This window comes from Equus quagga, chromosome 10, assembly GCF_021613505.1.
Source record: "Equus quagga isolate Etosha38 chromosome 10, UCLA_HA_Equagga_1.0, whole genome shotgun sequence".
NCBI lineage: Eukaryota > Metazoa > Chordata > Mammalia > Perissodactyla > Equidae > Equus > Equus quagga.
Window position 1 is genome coordinate 4,279,604 of NC_060276.1, and position 23,835 is coordinate 4,303,438.

At 44.6% G+C, this 23,835-nt stretch overlaps 1 protein-coding gene across 4 annotated transcripts in view; it reads right to left on the reverse strand.

Moving 5' to 3' along the window:
- Positions 1 to 23,835, reverse strand: part of MTMR1 (myotubularin related protein 1) — a 68,341-nt gene that overhangs the window by 28,133 nt on the left and 16,373 nt on the right. For 2 of the 4 annotated variants that reach the window (XM_046672816.1, XM_046672814.1), the window contains exons 3-9: positions 15,779 to 15,854; positions 13,291 to 13,385; positions 12,810 to 12,917; positions 10,101 to 10,202; positions 9,717 to 9,800; positions 8,404 to 8,553; positions 6,900 to 7,088 (exon numbers count right to left, since the gene is read on the reverse strand). In XM_046672816.1, the coding sequence (XP_046528772.1) occupies positions 6,900 to 7,088; positions 8,404 to 8,553; positions 9,717 to 9,800; positions 10,101 to 10,202; positions 12,810 to 12,917; positions 13,291 to 13,385; positions 15,779 to 15,824 (774 nt within the window). In that variant the 5' untranslated portion in view covers positions 15,825 to 15,854. Of the gene's footprint in view, positions 1 to 6,899; positions 7,089 to 8,403; positions 8,554 to 9,716; positions 9,801 to 10,100; positions 10,203 to 12,809; positions 12,918 to 13,290; positions 13,386 to 15,778; positions 15,855 to 21,612; positions 21,640 to 22,227; positions 22,252 to 23,835 lie in introns of all 4 variants that reach the window. The other 2 variants (XM_046672815.1, XM_046672813.1) reach the window with 2 other exon arrangements.

Sequence of the window (23,835 nt, forward strand, 5' to 3'; positions counted from 1 at the left end):
GTGAACTGGGCCGGGCAGGGGTGTCCGAAGGGCTAAGGAGCCAAGGGGCTGGCCAGAGGACATGAGACAGGACGACCCAAGGAGGCCGGGCTGGGCAGGAGCCGTGAATACAGGCGGGGCCGAGAAGGAGCAGCGGCTGAGCATGATAAAGTCTGCAGCGGTGAACGTGACTAACAGCAAACCAAGAGAACTGCGAATATTTGAACGCCAACTTATAATTCAAGTTATTCCCCAGAATTGAGAGACTTTAACTTCAATAAAACACTTTTTGAACACCAACTATAGGCAAAGCAGTCTTGCATGCAGGCCTGCCTCTATGGCATAATGAGTTTTTCACGAAAAAATAACCAAAGGCCCCCTGAAGACACTGCTGACTGAGGCAGTAACAGTACAGCGTCGTGATTAAAGACACAGGCCTTGGTGGCAGGGGAAGTGGGTCTATAAGCTCAACTCTGCCACCCAAGCGACTACGGCACCCTCACCTTCTCTCTGCACCTCAGCTTTCTCACCCATAAAAACGTCAAAGGGTCACTGTGGGGATTACATGCTAATTAAATAAACTAAATTCCCTTAATTAAAGCTAATCCACACAAAGCTTGGTGGCTCCCCCCTGCCCAAGCTACTCCGGCACTGTCCTATCATTACCTCACCGAGCAGCCCCAGGGAGGAAGGCCTGAGCTAGGCAGAGGGCTCAGCCGTGGCCCCCCCCCCAGGGAGCTCAGGCACCGGGGAAGGGGCTCCGCGAGGCGGTGCGCTGGGCCTCAGGCTCATCAAGCACTTCAGCACGGAGGAGTAGGTATTAACCAGGAGAACATATTTCAAGGCAATCTGTTGCCCGGAAAGTGATTACCAAAGATCAAATAAGACAAATGGCAATCAGCAACTGGGTTATGGGAGAAAGAGAGCGTGAGTGCCTACCGTGTGCCAGGATGCAGACAACAGGAGGTCTTGAGACAGAAGGAGAAGGAAGGTGAGCAGGGGCCCCACCTCTACCCCGGCAGGAGCAGCGGGATGAGGTTCAGAGAGTTCTGGAAGACAAGAACTTGCTAACCAGACCGCTCTCTGGGGCAAAGCAGAGTTCCGGAGAGAAGCTAGTGATGTTGGGAACTGTTACCCACCAGCCCCCAGGTCTCCAAGAATAAGCTGAGAGCAGCAGCAGCACGGCCATCCCCAACCCTCTTGGGAAAAAGAAACCTGAAAGCCCTTGGGAAGCAACCATCCGAAGGATGGCCTCAGGCTTCCTGGATTTCAGAACAGCTGTTCGGAGCTTGTTGAAGGCCCACCATGCTCTCTGCTCATCAGGATGTCTGTGCTGGGCGGCAGCAGCAGGGGCTCCCAGCGGAGAAAAGCAAAGCCTCAGAGAAGGCGGGCGACACCAAGAGGCCAAAGCCACAAAGCGACGGGGCAGGACTCCCACGCCCTTAGAGTCCGAGTCCGCACTCCTCCCCTAAAACAGACTGCAGGAGTGTGTCCCTGCCTAATTCATACGTTGAAATCCTCACGTCGAACGTGGTGGTATCTGGAGCAGGGGTTGGGAGGTGATGAGCGGGGAGCCTTCCCGCCTCCCGATGGGATCAGTGCCATTCTAAGAAGACACACAGAGAGCTTGCCTCTTTCTGCTCTCACCACGTGAGGACACAGGGAGAAGGTGCCTGTCTACAAGGCAGGAAGCAGGCCTTCACCAGACATGGGATCTGCTGGCACCTTGATCTTGGACTTCCCAGCTTTCAGAACTGTGAGAAATAAATGTCTGTTGTTGATAAGCAACCTCATCTGTGATATTTTCTTATAGCAAGCCTGAGCTAAGACGGCCCCTGTCCCCATTTCTCCTCTGGACACTCCTCCTCTCCTGGCATCTAGGACTCCTCCCTCCCTCGTCAGGGTCTCCTCCTACCACTTGGAGCACTCCTTCCTTCGCAGACAGTCCCTTGCTTGCCGTCCACAGGTGATGTGTGGTGCTGGGCCCCTGCTCATGAGACCTAGACTCCTTTGGGGATCTCATCCCCTCCCCCCCAGGGCTGCAACCATCACCCAGCATGCTGCTGGGCCCCAATCTCAACCTCCAACCTGACCTTTTGCTGAGCTCCAGAGCTTGACCTTCCCCACATAGGCTCCTCAAATGCAGCAGGTTAAAACTAAATTCCTTCCGTCCACATTCACTTTCTGAAGAAGAAAGCCGACCTTAAACCCTTTAGCACTATTGCACGGTCTCCATAATAGAGTGTGGGCTTGGGAATTCACATACAATGCTACTTGCCATTTGGTCCTCTGAATGGGCACCGTCCTTTGAGAGAGGACCCGACCCCCCAGCCAGCCAGCTGTTCCTTCCCCAGGCATGGAGCAGCCACTGTGTGATGGCCCAGTTCTGGGGATACTCAAGACCTTCACAGTCCCTGCCATCACGGAGCCGATGGCTAGACCGTACTGAGTAAGGACTCTGAAGTGCACTGAGGGTTACAAACAGGGAAGTGCGGGGCCGCACAGCACAGGGAGACCTCCAGGCATCTGGAAGTACCTCCCTGATGAAGTCCCATTTAAAGTGTCCTCTCATGGGGGCCGGCCCCGCGGCCGAGTGGTGAAGTTTGCACGCTCCGCATCGGCAGCCCAGGGTTTCGCCGGTTCGAATCCTGGGCACAGACATAGCACCACTCATCAGGCCATGCTGAGGCGGCGTCCCACATGCCACAACTAGAAGAACCCACAACGAAAATACACAACTATGTACCAGGAGGCTTTGGGGAGAAAAAGGGAAAATAAAATCTTTAAAGTGTCCTTTGAAGGATGGGGGAGTGGTTAGCCATGTGGGCAAAGGCTCTGAGACAACACTAGGATGTGCTTAGGGAACTGAAAGAAGCCTCGCACGGCCGGGCCCGTGGGTGGAGGGCTGTAGGGGCCTACTGTGGAGTCGGATGTCCCTGCCTCAAGGCACTGGGGCACGCACAGCTGTACCTGTAGAAGGCCGCTCTGGCCGTCATGGCGAGACGAGCCCGAAGAGAACCTCTACAGAGTACCAGCAAACTGAAGCCAGCAGCCTAGTGTGACGATTATACCCCATGACCAAGCGGCATTTATCCCAGAATGCAAGGGGGTGTATGGGTTTTCCACGGCTGCAGTAACAAAGTGCCACAAACCAGGGGGCTTAAACCAAACAGATACATTCCCTCCCAGTGCTGGAGGCCAGAAGTCCAAGATCAAGGTGTGGGCAGGGTTGGCTCCTTCTGGAGGCTCTGAGGGAGCAGCTGTCCCAGGCCTCTCTCCTGGCTCAGGTGGTGGCCGCAGTCCTTGGCATTCCTTGGCTTGTAGCTGCATCACTCCAGTCTCTGCCTTCATGGTCACATGGCCACCTTCCCTCTGTGCGTGTCTGTGTCTCTACATGGCCTTCTTACAAGGACACCAGTCATTGGATTTAGAGCCTACTCTAATCCAGTATGACCTCATCTTAACTGATTACATCTGTAAAGACCCTATTTCCCAATAAGGACATATTCTGAAGTTCCAGATGGACATGAATTTTGGGGAGACATTATTCAACCCACTATAGTGGTCAGCATACAAAAATCAGTGTAATACACATGAACGGGATGAAGGAGAAAAAACCCACATGATCATCTCAATTGATGCAGAAAAGGACTTTGAAAATACCCTTTCATGATAAAAACACTCAACAAGCTAAGAACAGAAGGGACCTTCCTTAACCTGACAAGGGTATCTATGAAAAACCCGCAGCTAATATACCAAATGGAGAAAACTGAAAGCTTTCCCCTGAGATTAGGAAAAAGACAAGGATGCCCACTTTCACCACTCTTCCATTCAACATTGTACTAGAGGTTCTTGCCAGGGAATGAGGCAAGAAGAAGAAATAAAAGGCATCCCCAGATAGGAAAAGAAGTAAAACTGTCTCTACTTGAGGATGATGTGATACTATACACAGAAGAGCTAATAGGGACATGGACAGGTAAATACCCTTGTCTGTTTCCTGGACACATCCACTGCTATAGTTCAAATCATTCTAGACATGCAATCTGGCGTCCTGCTTCTGTCTCTTCCGCACAGAATGAAACACAATGAACTGCCCTTGCACTGCTGATGTTTAGAAGACGGCCTCTGTGAATAGAGCTTTTCTCCTGTTTTCTATCTCCTCAGGATAGTAAGACAGTGGTGACAGGAAGTATGCAAAGGTGTAGAAAGACTGATGTGGGGAGTGAGGGGAACTGACTAATGAAGGATGACTCCTCGTGGCAGGCCAGAAAATGCTCCCCCAAAAGATGTCCACATCAAATCCGTGGCAACTGTGAAGGTGACCTTTTTTTGGAAAAAGGGTCTCTGCAGGTGTCATTAAGTTAAGGATTCTGAGAGCAAGAGAGCATCCTGGATTATCTTGAGTGGGCCCTCAATGCCATCACAAGTATCCTCAGATGAAAGAGGAGGAGGAGTCAACGCAGAGATACATAGAGGAGAAGGCCATGTGCAGACCGAGGCAGAATTGGGGCCCTGTGGCTACATGCCCAGGACAGCCAGCAGAAGCTGGAAGAGGCAAGGAACGGGAGTCCTTAGAGGGAGCAGAGCCCTGCAAGATTTCAGACTTCTGGACTCCAGAACTGTGAGAGAATGAATTTGTGTTGTTTTAAGCCAACCAGTTTGTGGTAATTTGTATAGCTGCCTCAGGAAACTCATACACTGCCCATCTTCCTCCCCACCCTGTTCCTCTCCCATCCTCCCTGTCTCAGTAACCGACACCACCCTTCGCCTGCCAGGCCTGACACCCGGGGGGCGAGCTTATCAGCATCCAGTACTGAATGCTGAGGATGCACCTAGCCCTGTGAGGTCCCTTATGTGCATTCTTCCTTAAGCCTTTAATCTTTAAGCCCTCTACATGGGACAGTGCTGTTATCCCCCATTTTACAGAAGAGGAACCTGAGGCTTATGGAGAGGTTAAGTAACTTGCTCAGGGTTCTACGCAGCACCAAGTGGCAGAACCTGGAGGAAAGCCCAGGCGTAAAAAGCCGAGGGTTCTCACTACCCTGCCTCTCAGGCCAGTTTGCATACGCTGAGGTTGTTGCCTGGGAGACAGCCAGAGATGTCAACCGGACAATGGGATAGAAACTCCATCTTGTCCTCAGGAGGAATAAAGTTGGGATAGAAACTTGGGTGTCAAACTCAACACATAGTGTCTAAAGTCATAGCATGGGAGATGGCCCAGCAAGATTGTGCAAAGTAGAAAAGAGGACCCCAGACTGAGTTGGAGGAGCACTGTCATTTGAAGGTTGGCAAGAGGGAGAGGATCCAGTGAAGGAGACCAAGCTGGCCAGGCCAGAGAGAGAGAGAAATCCAGGCGGGGAGATGTCATGAAAGTCAAGAGAATGGAAGGGTCCACTCCAAGGTCAGAACCAATGACAGCTAACCTGAACCAGATGCTTCCTCAGAGAGGCGCTGCCCTAGGCCCTCCAGCGTTTCCTCATTTACCCTTCACATCCACTCCAGGAAGTAAGTCCGATGTCATTCCCATTTTAGAGATGAGGCAATCGTGGTCTAGAGAGATGAGGTAGCTGCCCAGGGTCATGCAGCAGACAACCAGGGTCCTTCTCCGCTCTCTCAGAGCATGCTTCGTTTCTCCGCGCCACAGGGCTAGCCACTTGGCAGCTGTGCAACTGCTTGTTCAATATGCATCTCTCCCCAGAGGCGAGCAAGTGCCTGGCACAGAGCAGGCACTCCGGGACTGCGGGAAGATGGTGGGCCTGAAGTATAAGGTACTGGCTGCTCTTGAGAGTGAGGCAGGGGAGGGAGCAGGTTGGCTTTTTGGAGACTGTGGATGGACTACTCACCGGGGAGAGGTACAAGCTGCCAGCACAAAGAAAGCCTCCCAAGCACTGCTGAAGGCCCCGGGGCGGGGGGCTTGGGGACCACGCCCCGAGACGGCTTCCTTCTGGCCATCCCTGGGAGTGAGGTGCTCAGGCACACTGGTGCATAGGTACTCAGCGAGCTGGCTCAGAGACCCCACCTGACTCTTCCTGCTAACCATGCAAAGCCAGCTCCAAGGCCACCTCCTCCGTGAAGGCTTGCCCAACTGCACGAGCAGAGCTCTCCCGGCTCCCCCAGCACACTGAGCTGACACCCCCATACAGGGCACCCCACTGGGCCTGTCACGGTATATCCCCAGCAGGTGCTCATTACAGGTTTGTTACCCAAGTGGCATTTTACAAGTAGGCATGAGATGGGAATGGTTGTCACCTTTCTGATACCTGAAATTACTTGCAGGGAGGGCCAAGTCTTCTGTCTGCCAAATGCCCGCTTGCAGTCCACACAGTTGGAAAGTCATTCATGAGAAACAGAAATGACTCAGTTCAGAGCCCTTTCTATTTGGATAGCGGGTACTGGAGGCTTGTCCTCATAGCCGTCACTAGGTATGAAGGACCCTGTCCCCTTCAGCTAGTGGGGACCAAATGGGAGCTGTCTGCAGATACTGCTGCTCCATGTAATTTATGGAAACTTTGTAAATTTGCCTAGTTTCATGTAGTTGACTCCATTCTAACAGAGCTTCAGACCAGATACGAATTAACCGAGTAATCACCATATTCCATAGGTTACAGGGACTTCCAAGGGCCTCACAATCATTTCATTAAAATACTTGATTCTTTAGGTGATAATTCTCTTTCTGGCTCTTTGCTAAATTGATTGAGTAGACAGGATTGTGCAGAAGCAATGAGAGAGACAAGATTTCAACCCACGAGACACTGCACACAACCCACGGGCTATACACCAGGGAGATATAGCTATGGGCACTCCGAACAATTCCATGTTCAGGTGGGGGGGAATTCAACTGGCTATTCAAACGGTGTAACAACTTACAGACAGTACATAAGAAAAGATCCACTGTTTCGGCAAGGTTATCAAGAGTGTACCTTGTTAGTATCAGCAACACTGTTTTGTCGGGCATCAAAGATGATAAGTTTGTGAGACTGTGCATTAGCGTCCATTATTGTTTGCAAGTATTTTTCATCTTCTTTGCAGCGTTTATCATTGGGACCCACAAGTGGCTGGCTGCAACGGGTAATCGTTGCCTGACTTTCTGGATGAATCCATGACAACACCTAGTGTTTGTAAGCAACAAATGTTAGTACAGTTCCTAAAACAGTATGTGCCTTAATTATCAGGTAGGAGAAACAAGTCCTCTTCTCAAGCACAGCTTCTTCTGCATCTTGTTCCTCAACGGTCAGAGGGTCAGCCCAATCACAGGAGGACGGTGGCCATGAAACTCAATCTTTGGGTCCCATTGAAAGAAGTCTGACTAGTTGAGCTCTAAAAACCCCTTCCACCTCTAAAATTCTTTGATTCTAAGAAAAACAGAAACTAAGTCAAACTATTACTAACATCGAGCCCATTCCTATTTGATTGACTAGTTTTATTTTGTCTCCTAATTTAAAAACATCTGTGTATCTCAACAGTGACCTATATGGCAGGGCAAGGCCAAGGTGAACATAGAGTGTCTTATAAAATCGAAAGCTATGCCCTCAAACCTCCCATTTTCCTCCAGTGGCCAGGAGCCTCAGGATTGTACCAGACCACAACCTGCAGGCTCAGAAACGTTCACCCCCTGCTTGCCTGCAGTGATACTATCACAGGTGTATACATATGTCCAAACGCATCAAATTGTATACATTAAACACATGCAGTTTTTGGTATTTCAATTACACCTCACTAAAGCTGTTTGAAAAAATCCCCCCTGCCGGTTGCTATGTTTGTTTTTGTAATAGTGTCCCTGCCATGCAGCTGTAGCATTCCACTCAGCATCTAAGAAAGAGTGTAGGGGCCGGCCCGGTGGCAGAGTGGTTACGTTCACACGTTCCGCTTCTCGGCGGCCCAGGGTTCACTGGTTTGAATCCCAGGTGCGGACATGGCACCCCTTGGCATGCCATGCTGTGGTAGGCATCCCACATATGAAGTAGAGGAAGGTGGGCACGGATGTTAGCTCAGGGCCAGGCTTCCTTAGCAAAAAAGAGGAGGACTGGCAGTAGTTAGCTCAGGGCCAATCTTCCTCAAAAAAAAAGAAAGAAAGAAAGAGTGTATTTTCTCTAGGATGATTCGGTGAAACCAGTGACATGAACTGTTAATGCAACAGCATGCTAACTCTTTCTTGCTACTCCTCTGTTATTCTCTACTACATTTTGAGAGCATAACTGAAGTTACCCTTGTACTTAGTAACATGAAGTCACACAAGGTGGAGTCACAGCAAACAATGTTGATATAATCAGGTAATTCTTGAGAAGCAAAGATACGTTCAGGTTTTCAGGTTTTATTTTTCTACTTTCCATTTTGTTCACTAGATTTTTTTTCTGCCTTGCTTCTTTCCATATTAGATCTAATACAGTATATGTTTATACCTAAAGGACAATGCTTATTACTTACAGGGACTCTGCCTTTTGCTCGAAAGGCTGCCACTTTTGAAAGGTCATCATCTTTCACACTAGTTGGCACAACAATGATGGCAGGGTAGGTGTCACAGAGCTCATAATTACTGTTTACTTTGGATATTTTCCAACTCTCATTTGGCAAGCCCTGCAGGGTGTTAGAGAAGAAAGAAGAGTGGGAAAAGCATACTTTTACACTTTCAAAAAGGACCAAGCATGAACCACATCCATTTCTTATTTTCTACTAACATCCACTTATGATTTGTTGTTCATTGCTACTTAAAAGTTTAAGTATATATTTATCTATATCCTGCCCATTTAAAAAAATCTAATGAAGCATAATAATTTCTAAACATACTAAAAACTGAAAATTATATACTAGAATCCAAGTCCTACACATTTCTTGTGTTTTCTATAAAGAATGAGCATAGTGTTGTTTTTGAAAATACCCATGAAAGTCCTTTAGAGACAAAGAAACTTCTTACAATGTCTAAAATAAGTAATATAAATCACCATACCAAATATCTTTGTAGAGACAAAGATGAAATGTCATGAAAATAATATCTTATTGGAATGTCTTGAATTTGACAATACACTAAAGAGCTTCTCAGTATAGGAACACCACATCAGACTGATGAGACATGGCATATACAGTCGTCCCTCGGTATCAGCGGGGATGGTTCCAGGCCCCCCAGATGCCAAAATCCGTGGATGCTCAAGTCCCTTAGATAAAATGGCGTAGTATTTGCATATAACCTATGCACATCCTCCCGTATGCTTTAAATCATCTCTAGATTACTTACAATACCTAATACAATGGAAAGGTGGAAAGGCTGTAGAAATAGTTGTTACACTGTATTGTTTAGGGAATAATGACAGGAAAAGTCTGCAGATGCCCAGTACAGACACAACCCTCACAGGCCTTGTGATCTGTAGTAGAATCCGCTGATGTGGAGCCTGCGGGTACAGAGGGCCGACTAGACTTGAAATCTCACTGAAGCCATTGGTTTTGCTCCTTACCCATCAACTCATTAGCAGAACATCTAATAAAAGCCATCTGGCCGATCTGCCTTTTAAAGCTGTCTTGTACTCCACTTGCCCCGTGGAAAAGGGCGACCGATCAGCGGCACAGTCAAAAGTTTGGCAGCGGGAGAACGGGGCGGCCCGGAGATGAGGAGCACACGAGCTAGGTAAGTCACACCTATGCACAACTTGTTTCCAAAGGCTTCTTCTCCACCACATTTTCTAACCTTTTAGAAAGAAAAAGATGCTCAATCTATCATTTTCAGTTAGATAAGCAACATACTTTACCTGTCTCTTATATTCAGATACTGGATCATAAACTTTCCATCCATTAATTGGAAATTTCTCTTTATAGTTGAATGCAAAGAGTGCCTGCATACAAAAAACCACAAAATATATGTCAGTACTTCCTTACTATGTCACATTCCCAACATTAAAGCTTTTCATTCAATTATCAGCTGAATGTATTAAGATTCCTATTTTAATCTGTAAATTTTGAAGCAACAGGCAGTTTTCTTAAACGTTACACGCTGACAAATTTTTAATATTCTAATATTAGTTACCAACAGAGAGAAAAGAGATAAAGGAAACCTCTGGAAAAAGAATTATTAAACATGAAATTTTTGGACCCCCACAAAAGCATGCAAAAAAGGCTTATTTTGGTGTACCTACCTGTCCGTTGGAAAGAGGAAATGCATGTTTGGTGAGGTTTTCAAATATCCCCAGTTTACTCTGTTCTTCCTGTTTATAAGCCAGTCGCAAGTTCCTCATATCCTGTTAAACAATTAGCAAACCTCATTTGTTCAACGTGTATTGAGTACCTACAAGGCAGACACTATGCTCTAAGGAGATAAGTAAAATATTTTTATTCATTTCTCACATTCTACACTGTCTTGCTCCAACTAACAAAAACACCTCCAACAAGATAAAAAAAATTAAGTGAGGAAATTGGAACAAAGGAGATGTGCTGGGAAAAAAACTCATCAGATGGAACCAAGAGTAAGGTTAATCCATGAAAGATGTGCCATCAAGTCCTGCGCACTCACTTGCTAAAGGTGTGCCACAGAATCCACTGTGAACTTTAGACTGCCGGATTTGTCCAGGACAGGTTTCACACCAGCCATAAAATAGCAATGTGACAGAGGTGTCTCCCCTGTCCTCACAGCAAGGACTCTGTATCACGCAGCGACTACGGCTCTCAGTGACCCCCTTACAGAAACTAGAATGCTGCTTCCCAGGAGCACAGTTCCCAAGCACGGCCGCAGCGCACGTGGGCAGGAGTGATCCCAGGGAGGTGGCTCTGACGGGGCGCCCTCTTGCCGGGACTGGTGGGAGCAGTGCCCCCGACCGGGTTAAACTTCTGCCGTTAGTTAAGCACAACAATCTCATTCTTCTTTAACATTACATGAAACTTGAAAGTAAATATGACCACAAACAAATTAAAGCAAGAGCAATTTGGGAAGTGAGGAAGTTATTGTGGTGATATTATCTGTAACAGCGAAAGAATGGAAAGAGCCTTAATGTCCATCAACAGGAGCTGGCTAAACGACTACAGGACAGCTAATGGAATACTAAAGAGCTGTTAAAACAAGCAGCAGCTCTTTCTGCACTGATGCCAAGGAGCTCCAAGAAACACTGTTAAGGGGAAAACAAAGGGGCAGAACAGTCTCTAAAATACACAACCATTTACATTTTCCAAGACTGTACCCACGTGCTTACATGCACAGGGTGTGTGTGGAAACTGGGGACAGTGGGTGCCTGCAGGGGGTGGGACAGGGTGGCTGGGGTTGGGTGGAGGGAGATTTACTTTTTTCTCCACACAGTTTTTGTGCCTTTTGAATTGTATATCATCTGATTTAAAAAAACAAACCCCATACCTTGCAAGGCTCCCAGGCACGAGCTGAGAGGGCTGGGAGCATAGCCCTAGTATTCTGGAAAACATTTTAAAGCAGCTATTAGCCAATGTTCACCCCAGCCATAAAATTATCTTAGTAAAAGAGCCACAGGACACCAGCCTGTGACATAACTTCCTGGTACACCCTCCCTCCAAGCTACACTGGCTACACACGTACACCTTAGGAGCTGACTGATCTGACTTGCTATTTACGATCGCTTGGAGAGCAAAGCATCACAAGCAAAGGAAAGAGCACATGTCAAGTCCCACAGAGAGAGAGCGAGAGAGTGAGAGAGCGAGAGAGCAAGAGAGAGAGAGAGAGAGAGAGGGAGAGTGTGTCTGTGTGTGTGTGTCTGTGTGTGTCTGTGAGGGGGCATGGTACCAGGCAAGCGCAAGCAACTAAAGGAACTGGAATAGCAAGAATGAGGGGAGGGTGGCTGGAGATGACGCTGCAGAGGAAAGTAAGCCAGGCTCACACAGCGCGGTCTGGGTGAGGAGTTTCCCTCCAGCCTAAGGATGATGGGAAGCCACTGAAGAGTTCTCAGTAGGGAAACGACAGTACCGCCGAATCGCTCTCTGCTTTAAGTCCTGCAACTGCTTAGCACTGCTTCACATGTGGGACCCTGGCCTGAGAAGGACAACTACAATTTGCCAAAGGAGAGCACTGCCATGGAGCACCCAAAGTGAGTCTCACAAGCCAGCAGGTTCATGATCTGGAAGAGTAAAGCGTTCTCTGAAAAAGTGGATTCAGCTGTAGTGTAGGGCTGACCAGAGGAAGTTGTCCTCAGAGGCTTGATTAAAGCAAACAGAAGGGCAGGACCCAAACCAGGAAGGGACGGACCCAAACCAGGAAGGGACCTTGACAATCCTGCAAGCAGGCTCTCTTCCCTGGTACCCCGGTTAGGGTTGTGAATAAACTGTATTCCATGAGGGAAAGTCATGGGGAAGAAAACATCAGTTAAGGTGTTTCTTAAATGACTGGTCATCACTAAAATTATCACACACATCTCTCCTTAACCCGCTGCAGGAAGGGTACAAAACCAAAAGTAAGCACAGCTCAGGAGAAAATTCCAACATAGCCAAGAAACTTAATTGTGTTTTAATCACAGAATTTATGAATATTGTTGTCCCTTTAGGAAGCCTTTGACCATCCACTGTTCTGAAGGTAGTCTTAAAATTACAAACTAGAAAAAATCTTGCTCTCTGCTTTCCATTTGATTTCTCTGAAACGTAACAAATAATGTCAGCACTTAGGTTAGAGGTCCATGTTAATTAGAACGCTTCAATGGGAAAGAAGAGGTTCACTTCAGTGGCTTACATAGTGGTAGGAATTGGTTGATGTAAGATCCGAAGAGGTCTCTGTCCTGAAAACATTTGAGTTCCTAAGAGCCCGAATTACCCTGACCGTCCAAGGACCATGAAGAACGCGCCTTCTGAAAGAGTTCCCAGCTGCCTGCCCCTCAGTCCCACTTGTGTTTGTACTGTACCTTGCACACGATCTCTATTCCACAAGAATTGTCCCCGTGGCTCTGCGCGCCAATCTTCTCAACTCTGCTGATCACTCCCAGGGGAACATCAAGGACGAAATGTGGGTCCTGGTTTTACAAATTAAGATGAATGCCTATCAGTGTCAGTCCACAGAGTTTTCATATGGTAAGTCTTTGCTGGCTTAAAACACGTTTGTTTACTTCACATTTCCTCTTTGTCGCAGCTAAGAAACTGCAGTCTGGTTTAACCGTGCTTTATGAAGGAGGCGTGGGACTAGAGCACAACTCCCCTCGGGGCTAAGCGCTACTCTCACGGCCTTTTTGTCAAGATACAAAATCTGTTTGCAAATGTGTGCATCTTAAAACTCACCCTCGGCTTGTCTCAGCGTGATGGGATTTCGTGGTACTTTTTACTTTCTTCTTTATTGTTTCCTTTCTGCTAAAGTGTTTTTAAAAATAAAACACCCTTTTAAAAACTCACCCTCTCTACATTTTTGAAGTACATCTTGAAGTCAGTCACTGTCAGGGTTCCACTCACTGCTCCCATAAATGGGCAGATATACATGACGTCTTTCACTGAAAGAAAAAACCCAAAGCAGCGACTGCCGTTGACTTGTGTTTTAATACATCTTAACACGAATTTCCAAATATATATATCTGTAATTCCAGTTTTCTAGGAATTTTGTTTTTTACTTTAAATAAAGACATAGATGGACAGTCTTCTAAAAAAATTCTACTTTTAAAACAAGATTCTGATTTGCTACTTAATGAGATTTTAAGTAAAGAGCTTCATAATAAGTTAGTCTGTTATTTTTTCCAGGTGGTTAACATTTTCCTTGAGTGATAAATTAATCACGTGCAAAAACACATTTAAACTCTGAAGACCCTGGGCTGCCATTTCATAAATTACTGCTAATGAAAACACTGTCCCCTATGCATGCCCAAAGGAAACTGTTTTACAGATGACAAAAACTAGAACCCTACCAATGAAGTGGAAAAAGGCTTCATTGCTTCAAATTCTTTATCGGCTTCCATATCAATTTTTATTTTCTTATTATTAATATCAATACCAACATATTTAGTATATATATCAACAACATATTTGATTCCTACGAGTGTTAAGAAGCTCACTCCTATCACAAAGATACCACATCTTCACGATCTTCCCCAAGTGCCATTCTATTGAAACGACAGGAACATACATAGCTACAGATGAGTCCGAGTGGGATAATTGAAAGTACTAAAGATGTCATTCAGCCAAATTCTCAAAACACTTGCATTAAACTTTTCTATAACTATATATAAATTTATCTATCTATAAATTTCTATAATGTACCAAGCGGCCTCTATCGTTGGGGTTCTAGGCATAAGTGGACACAGTTCCTGCCCACAAGCAGCCCGTGACCTATGAGAGACGCTACACAGAAACTTACCATTACACCATAGCCTGATAAATGCTATCATAACCCTGTGGACACGCTGTGATAAGAGCTCAGAAAAGGATCGACTTAACTCAGCATGGAAGCAGTGAGGGAGGGGGAGAAGGGAGGGAGGAAGGAGAGGTCAGCAAGTTGCCGGAGGTTAGTGTAGGTGGATCGGAGGCTGCAAAGGATGATGGGGCATGAGGCCAGAGAAGATCTGTTCAGAACATTTATGGCAGTTTTATATGTAGAATCCAAACAGTAGAAACAACCCAAATATCCATTAATAGATGAATGGCTAAGCAAACTGTGGTGTATCCAGAGAACGGAACACTGTTCAGCAATAATAAGAAATGACCGTTGACCCATGCCACAATATGGATGAATATCAAAATAATTACGCTGAGTGAAAGAAGCTAGACAAAAGAAGAACAGACTCGATGATTACACTTCCACAGAACTCTAGAAAATACAAACTAGTCTTTAGTGATCGGGGATGAGGGAGAAGGCACAGGAAGAAGGGAATATAAAGAGGCCTAAGGAAACTTCTGGGGGCTGATGGATATGTTCATTATCTTGATTCTGATGATGGTTTCCCAGCTGTATAATGTGTCAAAACTCTTCACATTCACTTTAAATCTGTGTAGTTTGTTTTCTGGAGAAGCAGAGGCATGACATAATTAGCTCTGAATTTTAATCAGATCATTCCCAAAGCAGCATGGAGGAGCGCTGGAAGAACTCCCAGAAAAAGACAGCCAGAGAGGTCAGAGGACCACCAGGAGTGAATGAAGTTCCAGAAGCCAAAAAGAGAAAGAGTCTCAAAGCCCAGGTGAGGATGAGCGGGGTCCAGAGCCAGGGACTAGGATATTAAGTAGGAGCAGTTGTTTGGAGGCCCTGGTAGGAGAGCCCAACTCCTCAAATGTGCCTGACACAAGATGACCATACTCCACAACGGAGCACACATCTCCAGGAGGGACCTCCGAGGGAAGAAGGCAACACTCAGCCTAGCAAACCAGACTGTCCAACCCGACCTTGGCCATTGTGAGGTGAAAAGCTCGCACCCAGCTGCCCTCCTGTCCACCCATGGCACAATGGAAGCCAGGGTGGCAACACATGCCCTTTTCTTACACTAAAATAGTACTTTCTGGAATCTTATAAGCCACTAAAATTTCTTTGCCAAGTTCTCAAACTTGTTATTAAAATATGATCTAGATCTTCTATCAATACGTTTTCCTTATAGTGAAGGATTCCCACAAAGCAGTGAACTGACATTACGGTGTCTAATCAGCCTTCAGTTCGTCAGGAAAGGCGAGCACTTCTTCTCTAGGTAACACCATCTAATACTCAGTCGGAGCTTGAAGTGATCTTCTATAGTCGCCTCTCTCTTAAGGTCCTGATAACATTAATGAGAATGAATAGGCCTAGTCCATTTGTCCTCTAATTCAATTGGTCTGGCTGATCCCCAGCACATACATCACCTGTGTTCACAAGTAAAGTGCCATTTCATTTCATGGATCTCTATAAGCAAAGTGTGCTCATTAAACTTACCAATGGCCTTGATCGACTCTCCTGGAAAAAGTGGTGCTTCTTCCATCTGTGCCAGCTTATTTCCATCCCTTAGAGCCTGGCAAAAACCAAACAGGAGTAAATCTCACTTTCCATCTGCATACCTGGGAAGAATTGTGGTGTTCTGTGCTCTTGCCACAAGGCTACAGAAGCGTGCAAAATGTACGCCCCCCCCTCCCCTTACAAGACAATTTCAAAGCTCAGCATCACAGGACACCATGCTGCATATTCTAGCAAATTGTTACACATAGTTAAAATTCACAGTTAGAAAGCATTAATACAGAAATGGCTTGACATGACAGATACTGTAATCACTACACAGACAGCTATTATAAGGTGCCTCCAGAATTTGGAAATAAAGTCAAGAAAAAGGTTACCTGCCGAGCATGAAACTAATACAAGTAAAATCAACATTACATGTAGGTGCTTAGCTAGCTGTACGTAGAAATGGCCTAGCCTATGAGATAGCGGGGGAAACCCCGAAATCTAATTAAAGTAACCTCGGAGGGGTCTCAGGGCAGTAACACGTGGAAGGAAAGCCCTAGGGAGCCGCAGCCCAGCTCCCTGTGTTTGCACAAAGCAGGGGAGGGGAGACATGGTGAGTGGGCTTGTCAGGGTGTATCCCATCCAGACCACGAGAGTGCGCCCTCATCTGGCAGACAAGAGTATTTCAATCACTGTGGAGCAGACTGTGTTCACCAGGCTTCTCCCAAGCCAGCCAATTCACCCTTGGCTGATTCTACCCTCACCAAGTAAACCGCTAATGAGGTATCAGGTTTCCTGGCTACAGTGGTACCAGGAAAAGGAGGTCTTGGATGGCTAGAAAGATACATGCCCACAGTTGTAAATGTCCACATTGGCCCTGCAGCCCAGTAGGCAGCCTTGTAAGCTTGGTTGGACAGCACCAGATAACTCAAGGGGGTTGAGAAAATGGTGTTCTTGAACTACAAAGTTGGGGACCAGAGCCTGATCTCAGGGCCTATTCCAAGGTACTGCCACCTTGTGAGATGCTGCCAAGGAAACGTCACTTTCTCCTTGGCATCTCTGACATAATGTGTCGCAAATAAGAATAAGGTATTCAAAACCTCAGCAATTCCCAAGCTGTGGTTCACAGAGCATCAAATTTCCAAGAGATGTGAATAGGTCTTTTTTTTTCAAGTTTAGGAAATGCTGGGTCAAAGAAAACAAGTTAAACTGGTTTTTTTTTAGTGTCAAGTCTTTAGCATGTTAATGTACGCCGAATCTGCAAGAGGGCACTAGAGGATGCTGCATATCCCGTACCTAGGTGATCAGGGGCTGCTTTCTCCAAAAGACACCTGTTAACATTGGGAGGCCAGCATCGTTCAGCCGGAGACAGGTTGGACAATACTAAATTTTCAGCATAATTTTTTGTGAAGCAAAATATTAAAAATGACTATCTTTTATAATTGCAATATAAGTTACTGAAATTCAAAATAATCATTTTTCATAGTTATAAGAATGTTTCAATATGTTTTATTAAAGGGACTTACAGGTCAATTCAAAAACACTATACATAGTTTCATCAAATTTTATAAAATAGAGGAAAAAAGTCAGAATATAAAGAGAAAATTCAATGCTAAATGTTGGTCTAGGTATGTCTGTTCCAGGGGGAGAGCACAAAATGACAAGGTCCATCCTCCTCCTTATGACGATACATGGTTAAAATAATACAGATTAGGGATTACTGTTACCTCCAACAATTTTATTCAGTTTGAATTTTCAGTCCAGATTGGTTTTTAAGATACTTTTCAGCCAGAATTTTTAGGGACATGGAGAACCGTTAATAGAGTCATTTTTATACTCACATCTGATTTGGAAATATACCTTTTATGTAATAAAGCATAAACCAATATTTATACTTTTAAATGTCCAGTTTTAGAAACACTAACAAAATCACCAATCCTAATAGAAGCCTTAATTTGAAAGTCTGCTTTTTTTGGTGAGAAAGATTGGCCCTGAGCTAACATCTGTGGCAATCTTTCTCTATTTTGTATGTGGGACGCTGCCACAGCATGGCTTGATGAGTAGCATGTAGGTCTGCACCTGGGATCTGAATCCGCGAACCCAGGCCGCTGAAGCAGAGCACGTAAACTTAACCACTATGCCACGGGGCCAGGCCCCCATGCTTTAATTTATTGCCTGAACTAGTGACATTTTACAATGTGGTTACAAAGTGAGAAAGCTATTTTAATCAATATCCAAGTTTCAAATTACTTCAAATGTTACATTGTTAAAGCTTACTTTAATGGCTAAATATTCTCATATTATTATATAGACAAATTCATTAACTTATATTTAAAACTAAATGGGGACAGGTTATTTTGAAACATATTTACTAAAGCAAGCTGTCTATTCATCTGGCTCTGGAAGGTGTGGGGGAAGGCGATTCACTTTAAGGTTACAGCAAGGCCACATCAAACATTTTAAAGTCCTCAACTGAGGACTAGCTGATAAAATGCTGCAGACGGGAGACAGCGCTGATCGGGACCATTCTGAGAAGGCACAAGGCTCTCAAGGTGGAGGGTGAAGACATCTTGTCTCTTCTGAGAGTCCCATTAAATTTAGCTTGAAACACCTGCGCATTTACAATGGACATGAATGTGGGGGTGAGACAAACCTCTCACTAATAATAATTAAATCTGGGACACGCTTTTTAAGTGATGAAAAAGCAGTATCAGAACAAAACAAATAAATGATCCCACTGCTTCAGATTTCCCCATGAAAGGTTTATTTTGTACAGGATACACATTGATTGTGTACTGGAACACCCCCCCCCCCCCCCCCCCCGGTTTAGCATAGGAATTCAAGAGGAGAAGAGTTCTTAAAGGCTCATTGTCTTGTGAGGACAGTAGATTCCCTTTACAAAGCTGGTGTTAGGAGATGGGACTTATACTCCTGCTATATTAAGCTTTGACTGCAACTACCAAGTTGCACAGGACATGATTTGACCCTTGATTTATCCAACCCATGTCCAGCATAATCAAAGAACGGAATATTCTTGTGAATGGAATTTGATCTCATGAACACGCCCACTCCTCTTAGTGCCTTTGCTCCATGTGTTCCCCAGTTGAGGAATTCCCTCGGATGATCTCATGCAAAGCCTGTCCGGTGACCCTGAAGGTCCAGCTGCAGGCCCACCTGCTCCCTGCACTTGTCCCCGAGGGCTCCAGCGCAGCGGCCGGCCTGGCCTCTCCACTACTTCACTGTTCATCCGGAATCCAAACTGATAGGGGGACAGTTTCTGTAACGGCTGCAGGCCGAAAGCAGTCATTTGCAAACTGGGCTCTTCGAGGTGCTTCCAGGGTCACCAAAGGAGGGTGGGCTGGACAAAGGCACAGCTGAGTATGGCAGGGGTGGGGGTGAGGGGGCAGCCATGCTTCCCTGGAGCTGCTCTTCTAGCAGTTTCACAGAGTGAGTTTCTACATAAGCTTTGGGGAAAGTTCCGCTGCTTTAAGACTCCAGAGAGTCTAGGGGTACTGAGCAAAGAGTAAGCACTCAAGAATAATCAACGAAGGACTGTTTGCTTCTGATTAACAAATACAAACTGTATGGACTCATTCCACAAATACCCACAAGGTACCAGGTACTGTGCTGGGCATGGACCACGCAAACTGGAATAAAGCCAGGTCTGCACCCTCAAGGAGCTCCCTTAGCGTATACATCTGTCCCCTCTAAGTCTCTGTAAAGGCATTTCAGAAGCCTGTCGTGGCTGAGGCTCACTACCTCATCAATAACCCGATCTGGGAAAACTGAGAGCACAGACAAACCAATTTCTGGTTGACAAACTGTTGGATAAACCAATTTTTGCAAATAATGTCATAATGGAATCTACCAAAGTGGGAGAGGAGGGCACTACTGTAGTGGTAAAAGCATTTGCTTATCATCTAGAAATCTAGTATGAAATGGCTTCTAAATACACGATCTGTAGCTACAAACAGATGAACACGTAGAACTTGCCACCTGATCAGCTTCAGCTTCAGAAGGGTAGCCATTGTGTTCTTCCTGAATCTCCTGCACAGCACCAGGGGCATGGACAAGAAAAGGCAGAGAGGAGAGAGAGAAACACGTGCAAACAGACAGGTGAAAGGACAGAAGTTCTTTTTTAAAGAGACAGTAAGCATGTAAAAGTCGACACACCTTTCATGGCTTTGCAAATCACAGTATTTTCCCCCTTGGAGTTAAGGAAATAATGTGTAGGCCATCTATAGCATCCTCAGCCTAAAATGGAGTTACCTATTCTGTGTTTGTCGTGGGGCAGAAAAATGAAAAGCAAACATCATGGATTTCAAAGAATGTACTGTCTTTTTAAAATCAAGCAATACTATAGCTTATAGCAAAGAAATAAAATAACAGAAGCATAAAATGCTCACAGAAAATAAAGCATACCACAAAAAAAAAAACAGATAAAGGGCAAAACCAAGCCAAAATTCAACAGCAGTTCATAGACATGTATTTTAAACACAGTAAGTATTCATGTAGTCTAAAGAACTATCATATTGTCCAGTGGTCAACTCTACAGCTATTAACAAAATTTCCACCCACATGCACATGCACATAGCACATGCCGGAAATATACATATACCTACATATGCGTAGACCTACATGTACATATAATCTGTTACTTATTGCTAATTAAGTAGTGTGATTTATGAATCAATACCATATTAAATATTTCTAATTACAGTATCAACATGCTTCAAAGAAACAGCTAAAAGGTCACATATCATTAGTCAAATTTTTTCCGATTCCTTTAAAAGTATACTGTTCTTAATTTCTTCATAGACTCAATTAGGTTTTGAAACTTTAAAAATTTGACTTTTAGTTCAACAGGTGGTATAAAGAATATGAATAGTGAAGATGACAAGATTATAACCCCTTTTAAAGTTGTATCAAGTCTCTGAGCCTGAAAACATTAAAATTTACCACAGATATACTTTTCCTTTATGAAACTTTGGTTCCAATGACTAGATTTCTTTAAAAGGTAGTCAGTGAAGAAGTAGCAAAGCTTTAAAAGAATTTACTATTTTTTTTTAAAGATTTTATTTTTTCCTTTTTCTCCCCAAAGGCCCCCGGTACACAGTTGTATATTCTTCGTTGTGGGTCCTTCTAGTTGTGGCATGTGGGATGCCGCCTCAGCGTGGTCTGATGAGCAGTGCCGTGTCCGCGCCAGGATTCGAACCAATGAAACACTGGGCCGCCTGCAGCAGAGCGCGCAAACTTAACCACTCGGCCACGGGGCCAGCCCCAGAATTTACTATTTCTGACCCTTCATTTTTGTCAAAAGTAAAAGAGCTACTTAACGTATTTTTAGACTTTATCATCGGATTGAATTTAGTAAACAGTTGGTACTGTTACCCTTCAAAGAAGGGTTTTTTTAAATGCAGCTAGTTTTTTGAAATTTCCACTTTTTTAAATACAAAGAAAATGGAGTCATTCTTTGATAAAATTTTTAAAAACAGAAAAATGACTAAACAACAAAAACACACAGCATTTCAAAGTCCATGCAAGTAGAAGGCCAAACACTAATATTTAACAATGTGAATCAGTGAATGAAAATGATTCCCCTGAGCAAAAGAAAACATGGTGAAAACAAGATTAAACAAAGATAAACCAACTAGAATAACAAGAATTTGACTTAACCTGCTTATTTTTGTACTACTTCACTGGCTCAATAACATTAAAACTTTAAAACTGAAGTCACTAAATTATTCTATCGAAATCCACATTGTTTTCATTTAATGGAAATAGGTTAATTTTCAGCATCTGACACTCAGGTTTAAATGCATGCACATTACCAATCTTTGTCTTGATTTATGAATGTTCTGAAATAAAGGGAAGGAAAGTCGTGAGGAAAATATAAGCTATACCCCATTCGCAACAGCTACATCTGTATTTTAAGAAACACTAAATGGGACTGACTTTGCTAAATTTATCTTCAAGATTTGCATTTCTGCTTTTGGGATTCAGCATGCACACACAAAGGTGACTTCAAGTCTTACTGAGACGGATGGACAACAACTGACTGCTTTGTTGCTGTTGCTAAGGTCTTTAGCATGAATTACATGATAAACAAGGTCAAAAGAGGACTCTGTGGGCCTAGCCCTCTAAGCCCCTGCCACGAATATCCATTTGGTCAGAATTCACGGAACACAACAAAAGTCAGTATTGCACACTGGTAACAATTTTAGCATCCTGCCCTCACAGACAGTGGCTTTTATTGCACACAAAAACATTGTAACAAATAAAGCGTTTCTAGTGAACACTTACAGCTATGACACAGCAGAGCAAATTGATCTGAGTGGCTCATAAAAACCAGTGAGAAGGTAAAGAACACTAAATAGACTAAGTGTTCGATAAGCACAGAGACACACAAGGAGGAGGCCCATCTGCTGACAGCCAAATATCCTTACCCTTATATCAGGCCTCCTGAAAACCTGTTAGTTAAAACACAGAACATCATCATCATGGACACGTTACTATTGACCTGTGAAAGATGACATTAAGTCAACCAGCCCACTCCCTAAGAAACATCATCCTCCTCTAAATAAAACCAACCAGATCAATCGTAACACATTTGCCCTCTAAGTTTCATTCAATATCAAATCAATCCTAAGACATTTGTCCTAAATTTTTAGGCAAGTCTATGATTTGAGAAAATTTTATTGCCCTTAGGCTAAGACAAACTACAGTATTTTAAACACAAACCCCTTCTGTCAAGTGCTATTACAAGCCACTGTGAACAGGCTGTGTTTGAAAGGTTCATTTGTGTGTCTGTTTGGAATACTGAATGCATTCTCCATAGAAACAATGAGATAAAAAGGCGGTTCTGCTCCCAAACCAGCCCACAGAAACAAAACAAAAATGAACCAAAAAACCACAAAAGCTCCCACATTTGACCCAGAGCACAGCTCAGCTATAGCCTTAACAGTATCATAAAACGTAGTTAACCACAAATCTTAACCTGGTTTCCACAGAAATTATATTCCCAACTTGCATTTGGGACTCTGGAAGAATTAAACTCCCCGGTAGACGCGGCCATCCCACCAAGAGAAGGATGCCTGTCCTGCCCCCAGCCCCCGCTGCATGGGGAAGGGGCAGCTGGCCGGGCTGGGAGGGCTGGGGAGGAGAGCGGAGGCCCGCGCTGCCTGGTGCCAGGGGCAGCCACGCTTTATTAAATTGGGCCACTGATTTCAGCGACATTATTCCTCCACCCCTGGCCCGTGAATCCTACTAGAACATGCAGCATATGCATTCGGGAAGCCCTGGTCAGAGGAAACGCCCCAGAAAAGCAAATAGTGGTAACAGCCTGAGCAAGACTTGAATCGCCTGTTCTCCATTCCACAGTCTGAAATCCTCTCATCTAACCACTGGATGTGCTATAAGAAACAGCACTACCAAAAAAAATCACCAGAGGCTCTTAGTAGTTTTAGAGTTTTATAGGTCCAAAGATACAGACTTCAAAAAGTATCACTGTATCAGCACTGAAAGAAAATACTACTTAAAGTAAAAATGGTGTTCTGAATTAGGTGATCTGTAGCTCAAAGAGATTTAAAGCCCACGAGTTCCTAAATATAGACTATCTAGACTAAGAAGCTTAAACCTGGCTTTTTTTTGGTGGGGAGGTGATAGATAGGTTTATCATCTTAATTGTGGAGATAATTTCACAAGTGTGTACCTATCAAAACTTATCAAATTGTATACTTTAAATATGTGAAGTTTATCATTCGTTAATTACACCACAAGAAAGTTAGTACAAAATAAGTAAAATACACACTTTGTTAATAAAAAACTCAAAATGGGGCATATATGGCAACAAAAGCTCAAAATAGAAAGGAAGTCCCCCTCCACGAGCTCCATTCCTCAGTGACACACGTTTCACCAGACCTATTTCTAATCCAGAGGAAATATGGCTACACCTCTACGTCATGACTTGTCAACCTTAAACAGTAGCTAGTGACCTCCAACTCTAAAAGATGAGAAAATAAGCTTTCTCAAACTACTACCTCTCTCTCCCCAAT